At 44.4% G+C, this 12,024-nt stretch overlaps 1 protein-coding gene across 5 annotated transcripts in view; it reads right to left on the bottom strand.

Annotated features, from left to right (window-relative positions):
- Nucleotides 1-12,024, bottom strand: part of ELOVL6 (ELOVL fatty acid elongase 6) — a 155,825-nt gene that overhangs the window by 126,955 nt on the left and 16,846 nt on the right. The window contains exons 1-2 of one of the 5 annotated variants that reach the window (XM_082389203.1): nt 11,676-11,819; nt 11,401-11,521 (exon numbers count right to left, since the gene is read on the bottom strand). In XM_082389203.1, coding sequence (XP_082245329.1) covers nt 11,401-11,489 — 89 coding nt within the window. In that variant the 5' untranslated portion in view covers nt 11,490-11,521; nt 11,676-11,819. The other 4 variants (XM_082389205.1, XM_082389204.1, XM_082389206.1 and 1 more) reach the window with 4 other exon arrangements.

The raw sequence follows: 12,024 nt of genomic DNA on the forward strand, positions 1-12,024 counted from the left end.
ACTTATTTATTCTATCTCTATTAAAAAATTAATTTACTTCAACTTACAAAGAAAAAAAATTAAATGTGTGAGGCAGTACATAGTTTTTCAAACATCTTTTAGGTGGATGTCAGCAAAAAAGTTTGAAGAACACTCCTTTAACCTAGAAAATTCAATTAAGGATCACAGTGTTCCTTGACCTCTTAATCTTCTCTTACTTTTATAGTCAGTACCAAGTGCTGCACTCCTTCGTGGGGACATTTTTCACAAGGACGTAAGTTTCCACCTCCAAGATTTCCTGCCTACCAGACAATAAAAGAAAGCAAACATAACTGCTCTGACAAACGAATGCTTCAGCAAAAAAGAAAGACAAAAAAACCAAACCTGCTTGATTTCTTGGACCATTGGATCATTCTCCAAGTCAAACCTGCTAGTGTGGGGCTTCCCTGGTAGCACAGGGGTTGAGAGTCTGCCTGCCAATGCAGGGGACACGGGTTCAAGCCCTGGTCTGGGAAGATCCCACATGCCGCGGAGCAACTGGGCCCGTGAGCCGCAATCACTGAGCCTGCGCGTCTGGAGCCTGTGCTCCGCAACAAGAGAGGCCGCGATAGTGAGAGGCCAGCGCACCGCAATGAAGAGTGGCCCCCGCTTGCCGCAACTGGAGAAAGCCCTCGCACAGAAACGAAGACCCAACACAGCCATAAATAAATAAATTAATTAAAATTAAAAAAAAAAAAACTGCTAGTGTTAAAACCACAAATTCCAAGTATCTACAACACTAGGTCTTAAAGGGGAATCACTCTACAGTTGATAGGGGCCCGGTGGGTCAGGCCACATATGAGTTAAGCATTATTAATAATAGGTTAGTTATAAAACACCTCTAGTAGCACAGCCTGTGCTCTCATCACAAAGAGGGGTGCGAGCTGCCCACTGCAGTGCCACCTCCAGGCCTAGAAGGACAGCTGTTGGTTTGTATCCCCAGGAGTACCCAGGTAAGATTTGAAACCGGCCCCCTTACACTGACTGGAAGGCAGGACGAGACTGAAGAAAAAGGCAGCCACTCCAGATTGGTAGGTGGCAGGTAACAAGCAAGCGGACTTCCTAATGAAGCTTGTCTTGGGTGGCCGCAAGACAAGTAAATCTTTGCACCTGCCCGCTGGAACTAAGAGTTTATATGCTGTCCTTAAGGAGGTTCAGCCCTGCATACCACCCAGACGGTCTCAACAACACATTACCCTCTCAAGGCTGCATCACTGAAATGGCTCTGGCTGTGGCAATGGTGGGCAAAACTTATATTCCAAGGGCAGGGGAGGGGGTGAGGAGCCTGAATCGCCCAGGTCTGGCTCTCCGGTCAACTGGGGGCCAACGTCCTCTTGATGACCTCCTCCAACAATGTCCAGAGGACTATTTCTAATAGCAAAATATTAGAAACTTAACATGTTCAACTTAACATGTAAGGGAGTGGTTATCTATATTAAGACCAAACAATACAATATGAAGTAGCCACTGAAAATTATACTTATGGAGAGGTTTTAGTGACATGAAGAACATTTATAATGTAAAGAGGAAACAAAGCAACATATTAAGTTGTAATGAGACAGTAGGCGAATGAAAGTGCCCAGTGCAGTCCCTGGCACATAATAAGAGAACTCAACCTGTCGTCGACATCCACTGAATGATCTAAAGTATATAAAAATCTTGGAAATAAAGCTGAAGGAAATGTGGCAAAATAACACTGGTTGCCTCTGGATAAGAATTAAAGGTGTGTTTTTTCCTGCATATTTTTTAATGTTTTCATTTCTTTTTTTCTATAGTAAATATTTACTTTAAAATCAGGAAAAGGATTTAAAACTAATAAACAAAACAATGTTCTCTTTAATCCTTCACACTGTAGGAGCTGACCTTTAAGAATAAGGACGTCTCCAACCCATATGCGTGTGTGTGTGTGGGGGGGGGGGAGAATATATAGATTTAATTTTATTTATTTATTTATTTATTTCCCCCTGTCAACAAGTGTTGGCTATTTACCAGTAGCTACTAAAACCTGCCTGAAGGAAAGCCTGGCTATAGGCAGTACCAGGTGGAAACAGAAGTTCCTAGGGTTTAGAACCAAGCTGAGTGGGCAGTGTTCATAGCGTAGAGAAGCAGACAAAGTATGCTTTGTAAGACATGTTCCAAACCTGTATGTCATGGTTTGTTTGAGATAAAATTGGAATATTTTATGATAGAAGCATTATTAAAGGTGACATGGCTCTCTACAATTGTAAAAGTATTGATAGTAATACTTATAATAATTCTTAATGATTAAAGTATTTATATCTGCACAGTACAATGCTCATTATAACATTAATAGTGCTTTTTTTTTTTTTTTTAATTTATTTATTTATTTATTTTTGGCTGTGTTGGGTCTTCGTTTCTGTGCGAGGGCTTTCTCCAGTTGCGGCGAGCGGGGGCCACTCTTCATCGCGGTGCGCGGGCCTCTCACTGTTGCGGCCTCTCCCGTTGCGGAGCACAGGCTGCAGACGCGCAGGCTCAGTAGTTGTGGCTCACGGGCCCAGTTGCTCCGCGGCATGTGGGATCCTCCCAGACCAGGGCTCGAACCCATGTCCCTTGCATTGGCAGGCGGATTCTTAACCACTGCGCCACCAGGGAAGCCCAATAGTGCTTTTTGTAGTTATTCTTGCCTTAAGTGTTCAGGACCCACTTAGCGAAAAACAGAATATAGACACTGTGAGATACTAGACTAAAACCACAGGGACCTTCCATGTTTACAGTACTGCCAAGTTTCCAAGTGCATTATTTTATTGATTGAATACTTATTCTCATACGAATAGGGGGATGCTAGGGGCCTGGGTGACCAAGCCTTAGTCAAGGCTGGAGCCCATTTCTCCTTTTTTTGTCCCTACATACAAATTCCAACTTGTTTAACCATACTGTGCCTCATTTCCTATTGTGTAAAATCAAAAAGATAATACATCAAAGGGTGGCTGGGAGGATTTAACCGTTAACATATATAAAACACTTTAAAAGAATGCCTGCAATCAGTAAACAACTATGTATCAACTATTAGTATCATTACTCCAGAATGAAGAAAATCTACCTTCCTTTCTAAGATCTTGAAATTAAATCTATGTCAAAAAGTCATAAAATTGAGAGGAAACTGCAAACTTGATATTTAGAATAACTTTTTATTGAGCTTCGTACCCTCTTATTGTAATGATAACCACTGCTAGACCAGCTTTTAAATGCTTAAGGCACCCTTAGACTTCAAGAGAAGTCTCACACATTAAAAACAAAAGCTTCAGGATTAAACCTTTTCATCAGGCCTTTTTATTTTTTTCCCCATTGAGCCTCCTGAAACAAGATCATGAAATTCTCAACTTCAAAGAGTTCAATTCCACTGAACCCACTTCACCTGAAAAAGTCAATTACCCCAGTTGGAGTGGGCCTAGCATCTTAAAAACTTTTACATTGTATTAACACCACCTTTATAAATAGAAGGAGACAGGCAATTGGGCCTAAAAGACAGGAAAACTTGAGGGTTTCACCTACTATTACCAATACTGAAGATTTTTTAAAAAATTATTAATAATTGGGGTAAATCCAAGTACTAAATGTTCAAATTCTGCAGTTTTAAGACACTTACTAAAATAGTATTATTTAACTAGTTAAAAAAATTGACAAAATAGTCAAATTAGGATGTATTTTTAGAAAAGTACATTTGGCTCAGGAAGAGGCTTTTTTTTTTTTTTGGCCACACTGTGCGTCTTGTGGGATCTTAGTTCCCCAACCAGGGACTGAACTCAGGCCCACAGCAGTGAAAGTGCCGAGTCCTAACCACTGGATCACCAAGGAATTCCAAGGAAGATGCTTTTCTAATAGCAGGAAACACACACAAAATGGTCTTTAATGGGGTATCTGTTTTCATTTTTTAAAAAAGTCACTTTAACATATTTATGTATATACACGTTTGTGTGTACATATATAAACAAACTTTTCTAAGCAAATGTCTATACTCTCCTAACAAAGATAAATGATAAACATGCATTTCATTCATCTTGTCAGTCTTCTTCAAAGAATGATCTTGTGTACTGCCCATTAAGTGTTAACAAACAATCAATTCAAAAATTCAGCCTCGGGACTTCCCTGGTGGCACAGTGGTTAAGAATCCACCTGCCAATGCAGGGGACACGGGTTCGATCCCTGGTCCAGGAAGATCCCACATGCTGCAGAGCAACTAAGCCCATGTGCGACAACTACCGAGCCTGTGCTCTAGAGCCCGCGAGCCACAACTACTGAGCCCGTGCGCGCCACAACTACTGAAGCCCGCGTGCCTAGAGCCCATGCTCTACAACAACAGAAGCCACCACAATGAGAAGCCCGCACACTGCAGTGAAGAGTAGCCCCCGCTGGCCGCAACTAGAGAAAGCCTGTGCGCAGCAATGAAGACCCAACGCAGTCAAAAATATAAATAAATAAATTTATTTAAAAAAAAAATTCAGCCTCAGAATTCAAAGGATCATTAAAAAAACAAAACAAAACAAAAAAGTCCCAGGATGGGTGTTAAAAAAATTAAGGGTTGAGGGACTTGCCTGGTGGCACAGTGGTTAGGAATTCGCCTGCCAATGCAGGGGACATGGGTTCGAGCCCTGGTCCGGGAAGATCCCACATGCTGCAGAGCAACTAAGCTCGTGCACCACAACTACTGAGCCTGTGCTCCAGAGCCCACGCGCCACAACTACTGAAGCCCGCGTGCTCTAGGGCCTGTGCTCCGCAATAAGAGAAGCCACTGCAATGAGAAGCCCGCACACCGCAACGAAGAGTAGCCCCCGCTCACCGCAACTAGAGAAAGCCCACGCACAGCAACGAAGACACAACACAGCCAAAAATAAATAAACTAATTTAAAAAATTAAATTAAGGGTTGAGCTAAAACATCTGAAATTTATCTTTAAGAAAATGAAGTTATATAATATATATACATATATATATACTATATTATATATATATTATACTTTAAAATATGTGATCACAGATTTGGTTAAAAACAGTAGGGGTCCCCCTCCCCAAAATACATTATATCAATGATATTTTCCTTATCATATTACAATTAGAAACCCAAAAAAAGCTTTAGAAAGAAAAAAACTAAAATATGAAATCCCAAAGGAAATTAGAAAACTGTATGAGTATCTGTCCAGCAAAACTGCTTCTAAATCAGCATGTCTAATTATTTATCTCAGCAAAGATAAGTGTAAATCTTTTTCATTTGTACATTATTTTGGGCAGACAGGCTTAAAGTTAAATTTTACAAAGTTCATAGTGGGTGAATGACTAAACAAAAGGGTTCCTAAAAATACCTGTCATTCCAATATACTAAGAAAAATAACCTTGAAACTAAAAATCATGAGTTCTCAGTACAGAAATGAATCATGATAAAATTATAAGCTTGAACTTAGATGACTTACCAGGATCTGTGCTTTGGGATGATTTTTGCTCAATGAACTTAAAATTACAAATCCATTCTTGACTCTAGGGCAATCTTTTTTTTTTAAAGGATTAATCTACCTCTAAAATAAAATTATTGCAAGTTAAATATAATTAAGGATGCTGTTATTATAAAATTCTCTGAGTAACTATGCCAACTTTACGAATCTGTACCTGCCTGAATACACACACAATCAGAACACAAATAAAGGAATGAAGTTATGAGCTTTCAATAAAGCCTTGTTATATTTTCAGTAAAGCTTTATTTCCAATAAAGCTTTCAATAAGGCCATGTTATAGTTTCATTCAGATTTCCTTAGGTTATCAATAGGAATAATATCTAGGAATAGGAATAGGAATAAATAATAAAAAGTTTCTAAGGTAAACTTTCCCAGATAAATGCCTGTGCTCTTCTAACAAAGATAAATGGAAAGTAAGTGGAGCAGACAGATTTGAAGCTAAGAATAAAGGTACAGAGCAAAGGCAAATTGTGTGGACTGTTGTCTGATTCCTGTTAATAAAGCCAGCTCAGCTCACCTGTATCCAGACATGAAAAATTACGTGAATCATGGCAACAATTTTTAGATAACTCATCTCAGAAAATATTGGAACTGAAATATCCAGATCATTGAACCAAAGATGAATTTTTGATTTGCTGTACTACTTCATTTTATTTTGTTGGCTTAAGACAGGCTAGACGGTTATTTTATGCTCTCCTAAGTATTTTTAAGTCTCCATCCTTCTCAAAACTTTCCCGCTGACTAGATAGATTCTCCCTAGAAGGAAATATGCAAAACAACTCTTAGATCTGGAGTGGACTGACTTTGGAGTTAAATTCCAATGTGATCCTGACACTTTTAGAATTATTATCATCTAACATTAAAAGCACCAAGGAGCCTTCTTTAGACCACAAAATTTAACTTCCAATTTAACAAAAGGCCTACGTAAACATTTTACCACCATACGCATAATATTTATTACTAATGCAAATATAGAGATGGATAATCATAAAATAATTTTGCATTATCCCTGGAAATCCTAAAAAAAAAAATCAAAGACTGCATGAATATACATCGTTTTTTTAAAGCTACATAAAAGTTCAGATTAAAGTTCCTTCAGAACATTTCATTATTTTCTAGGATCATAACAGATTCCAATTTTCCTCTGTATACTTTTTCTCAGTGTTCTCATTCTTAACCTATTACATATTAGGCAACATCTCAGTGCTTTCTAAAGTTTATTGAATGAAATGTTAAGTTCCTCATACTTAGGATTTTCAATCTTAAGGCTAATATGAACTGTGATTCTCCAAAATAAGTGGCAAGCAACACACTATGTACAATGTGGACACAGTAGTTTCCTAGACAGCTGACCAAATTTGTATTTGCTGTAGTGTCATTGATTAAATGAGACACTGTGGCCTTTTCTGTCTCATGACCACAGATTGTACTGTTTTCCAGACACTTTTCTTACAAAAGCATACAACAGGTCACAAGGAGGATTTTAAAGATCAATGCAAAGCAACTGTCACTACAGGAAGAACAACAGCCTGCATTCTAAAGTTTGATAGACATTATGATGCTATATTTTGAGTAAAAATCTAACACAGGCTTATAATACTTTTATGTTTTTTCATACTGAAATCGTACATGTTACTTTCCAAACCTCACATATAAGAAGGAACACAAAGATGTACAATTCCTTTTACTGATAAATAGTGTTTCTTTTACTATTTTTCCTTAGTAGAAACCAAATTGTGGATAAAGTTTCCTTAGCCAGACAGTATTTACTTCTAAAAATTCCTACACTATCTTATAGACCCCAAATACAGAACTCAAAATATAAAAACAATAAAACCCTTATAACCATTACCACGGGTGGAGGGGAGAAAGTCAGAAAAATATACAAAGCTGGATGTGGAGGATGCCAGAGGGGAGCGGGGGAGGGTTTCGTGAGGTTCTAGACAAGCCCTGTGATGACGTCACCTCACATACATAATGTTACAGCAGTCAGCACAGGCCTCCTGCTTTCCTATTGGTGGACACCGTGTCAGCCGACATCAGAAGATAATCATCATTGGCCAGACAATTACAACTGGAGCAACTAGCATCCACCGCTGCTAGCACAGGCCTGACAGGCTGCTGAAAGAGAAGGCAGAGCCCAGCTGCCCTTCTCACTCAATGAATTTTATGTCACCTTACCAATCACTAGGCGGTTTTGCTCTCTTGATGGCAGCCCTTATAAATTAAGTCAGCTATTCGTGAAAATAACAGGTAAAGGCCAGACATCTCATAAAAGAACAAAATGCCTCTATTTTCAATGCCATAAAATCACAAGGGCTTTTCTGTGTAAAATCAGAACTCAAAAATGCTGTTGAGCTAAAAGCAGGCATTTTCCTCTACCTCATGCAAAACACTTTCATTTACCAGATAATATTACCCAGGATATTTTTAACTTGACATATAGTTTCAAGATGTGGCTCAGGATGATTCTCCAAGGCATAACATTTATTACTTTGCATTTCCATAGCTTTTCTAATCTATTACATGTGAAACCACCTGCTAGAAGACTAAAACAGTCTATAGTATTTATCCCTTGCCTAGAACAATGAATACAGGGTTAATCATTGTTTAAGCAGCAATTAACTTGATAAACTTCTCTCAGTTGAACCCTTTAGTTTATAAAAACACCACTCCAAAAATGGGTCCCCTTACACTAATATGTAATAAGGTAATGAATGTGGATTATAGGATAAGTTTAATAAAGGCCTTCAAACAATATTCAAAAGGTAGTTCAGACAGCATACTGACAAAACAGCACTCCTGGCCTTCCTCACAATTCTTCAAAAGACAGTAAGTGTAACTTATGAGAGAGAAGTTATAATTCTCTAAACTTAGTTTTGACATAGCCTCTAAATTGAGGCTATGTCTAAGGGATTTTTAAGGACCACTGAAAGTGTTTTGTCAAAAAATAGAGTAGAAACTTCACAACATTGTGTTTTTCCTCCAGAAGCTATTCAAGTCATTTTTAGTTAATGAGTCTGGGAAAGGTAAGACCTTGTGTTTCCTAAACTTCCCCTGCCCCCAAGAGGGTGTAAGCCGTGGTTATGGAGTTTTCTCCTGTTAACAAGGGAAATGAAAAGGAAATCTTCATTTTCTTATACACCTGGTTCAAGACTTTTTGGCTGTTGAGGTTTTGGGGGGAGGCTTATAAAACTGGGACCCAAGGATATTGGGAGAAATGCATACACCCTGGGATAAAAGAAGAAAGCAAGACACTTAAGGTCAAAGAGAGAAAAAGTCAGGAAGGGGAAACCCTAGTGTGTGACTATGACACAGTATTCAAAACGCAAGGGGAGGCCAAGTATGTTAAGCTTCGAGTATTAACAGGTAGTGCTGGCAATAAAACGGACACCCATCATCATCTTAACCCACTACACAACCCTTTTCCCCAGCATCTGCCATGTACAATGCACTCTTCGAGGTGCTCCGCATAATCAAGATTGGAATGAGACGAGAACCAATGCCCTGAAGAGATGATGGTCTAATAGGAGGCACAGACACACATGCAGATATTTAGGCATATGAAGAAAAGCCAGGAAAGACATTGCCAGATGAAAGGTACAGATAAAGAGCTAGGAGGAAAGAGTGGCAGGAGCCCAACAAGCGAAGATTAATTGGCTCACTTTTGCCGTTTTCAGTCCCCAGAGGCCTAGGCCCTGTCCGGTTCAGAGTGTACTTGTTGAGCGAGCGGAGAAAAGAGGCGGGAAATGGTACCTGGAGGTGGAGGAGCCACAGACAGTGGCCTCAGAGAAAAGGCAACAAGTGAGTAAGAGACAGTATCCACCGCGGAGGGGCACTGGCCCCCAGTGAACCCGAGCTGCCGGCGCGAGAGGAGACCGGCTCCAGACGCAGGCTCAACAAGGGTGCAGCAAGCTGGAGACGAGGCAGACGTTAGAAACCACAGACCGTGCAGGGCCAACGGGGGAGGAAGATGGGCTGAGCTGTGTGGCAAGCGAACGCGCGACTAACAGCTGCAGAGAAGACCAGAGCCTTCGGCTGGCTCGCCGTGCCGCCCGCCACCCCGGGCCACCGCCCCCACCCTGCCTTCAGCGCCACTCCCTTCACGGGAGGAGGAAATGCCGCTGGAGAAGGTTCCCTTGGTGGTGCCCTAGGGGGCTTGGCCTCCCGGAGCGCCGAGGCCTTAAATGCCTAAACTCCTACTGGATCGAGCCTCCCGGTGCACAGCCGTCTTCCGGACCCACCCTCGGCGCTTTCGGCCTCGGCGGCCCAGGGGGCGCCCCGGCCCCACGCCCCGTGTGCCGCCGCACTTCCCGGCTTCCCGAGCGGATCGCGTTCCCCTCCTGGCTTCCGGCAGCGGCCCTCCGGCCCCCGCGCCCTCGGAAGCCCCCAGCCACGCCGCAGCGAGTGTGAGCGCGCAGGGCCGCGCGCCGGGCCGGTCGCGCCCGCCCCAACAGGCCGGGCCCAGTCGGCACGCACGGCGCAGGGGGCGGGCCCGGCCGGGCTGCGGCCGCAAATGGCCCGCCGGTCCCGGGCGGGCCGGCCGGGAGGGAGGAGGCGGGAGCGGCGGCCGAACCTCCCGAGACTAGTCGCGACTCCTGGGGGCCGGAGAAAAAGACGTTGAACCCCCGTCCCCCGGTTCCGGTGCACGGCACCCCCTATTGCACCGCTCCCCCGCCCCGGCCCCCCGGCGCGCCGGCGTCTCTGGTTTCCCATTGATGAGATGGGGGAGGGAAGGCAGGTCGTGAGGGCGCCGGGGGCACGCGCTCGCGCACGCGGCGGGCGGGATCCCCCAGATCCCAGGAGGGAGCCCCCTCGGCCGGACCCTCTCATTCAGCACCTGGGAGGCTGCCAGCCGCTGCCCAGCTTGGGGGTGCGCCGGCTTGCTCTTTACTGATCGCCAGACCCGGGGTTAAGAGGAGTAAGAGAATGTCTGCCACAGCAGCTCGATCTACAGGGAAGAAGCGAGATGAGCACACACACCCTCCCCCTGTTAAATATTGCAAGGTGACACAGGATCGCTCCCCACACAGGGATTTTCAAAAGGACTGGCGGAGGGACACAGTGAACAAGAAAGATGCTTTCCCGGATTAGAAGTTTGTCTGGGGAAGAGCCCCGAAGGACTCTGCGGACCCAGAGATTTTTAATCCGTGTCTCAACTCCAGTCAGCAGCTTCCCACTGAATTAGAATTGAGTGTGTCCAAAAGGCGTTTCCGTAAAGCAAACTTAATAATGGCGTGGCTCCACTCGCTCGGGTTCATTCATTTTTATTACTGTTTTCATTGTCCCCTCCTCCCCCACTCCCCGCCTCCGTCTCTTTATGAAACCGGAAAGGGATCCGCGTGGGGAAAGGGGTCCAGGAAAGGAGGAATCCGGCCGGGGAGCAGCAAAGAGGAAGACAGTGAAGTAGCAGAGCTGCAAGGAGAAAGGAAGGGCAGGAAGGATGGGGAGAGGGCGAGGACCAGAGAGCTGAGGACGGCGGGCCGGAGAGGGTTAAAGGGAGCAGGCGACTGGGTCCTCCCTCCACTGCCTTTCACACTCTGCTAGCGGGAGGCCAAGCAAGAAAACCCAAATCTAGAGGAAAACAAGGAGTAGCACAGGTAGGGACTGTGGCATCTCTCCCGCCTTCCCTGTAGCACAGACATCTACTCTATGTACACATATATGGTCTATGTTATATAATCTATGTTAAAGATGCATGTGTAGCCACGGTTCACCCAGGGGCACCCACAGACTCACGCGCTTCATGCAGCCCCAATGTCTCCTGCACCCGGGAGACCCGGGAACTCAGCGATCCGCTCACTGCTGGTCGCGGTTCCTCGCTCGATTCACGCCCCAGAAAGGGAGTACCGACATGAAGGCACACCGGGAAGACGCGCAGGGCTCCCGGGGACAGTATCACGCGAAAGCATCACCTACCAGTTTTCCTGCATCCACTGGATGGCTTCATTCTCGTTGAACTGCTTTTCGAATTCATATTCTTGTAAAGTCAACACTGACATGTTCATTGGGGCTGATCTTCGGAGTCGCTACGTGTTCTCTACGCAAAATAAAATAATCTGTAAAGCGCTTGATTTCGAGTGCTCGCCTGTCTGCTTCCCCCACCCACCCCCCTAGGTCTTCCCCTCGCCGCTCGGTCTCCGGCAATCGGTCTCCCCCAGCCTCTCTCAGCTACGGTCGGGGTTGAGCATTGCCTGTGCCTCCGCTCCCAGCTCCTCGCTCTGGGACTCTCCTCCTCCGGGCGTCCGCATCCACAGTAGGAGGAAACGAATGCCTTGCGGTCTTAGTGCCCGCACGTTTGTCCATCACCCTTTTTACTTGTCTACGGGGAAATCTCCTCCCCCTCGTGCGATCTGACAAATTAACCCTTTGCGAGGGAGACTGAGAGAAAGAGAGACCTCTCTAGCCCTGGGGGGCAGTTTTGTTTTCGTGAAGGTGACCAGGGGAGTAGAGGACGGGCTCGGAGAGGGAGGAAGTGGCCTCGAGGTCATTCACAACCCCCCAGTCCCGACCTCGTGGGCCGCCTAGCCTGGCTTTTGAATG

The sequence above is a fragment of the Balaenoptera borealis genome (genome assembly GCF_965194805.1).
Source record: "Balaenoptera borealis genome assembly, chromosome: 4".
In the NCBI taxonomy this organism is placed as follows: Eukaryota; Metazoa; Chordata; class Mammalia; order Artiodactyla; family Balaenopteridae; genus Balaenoptera; species Balaenoptera borealis.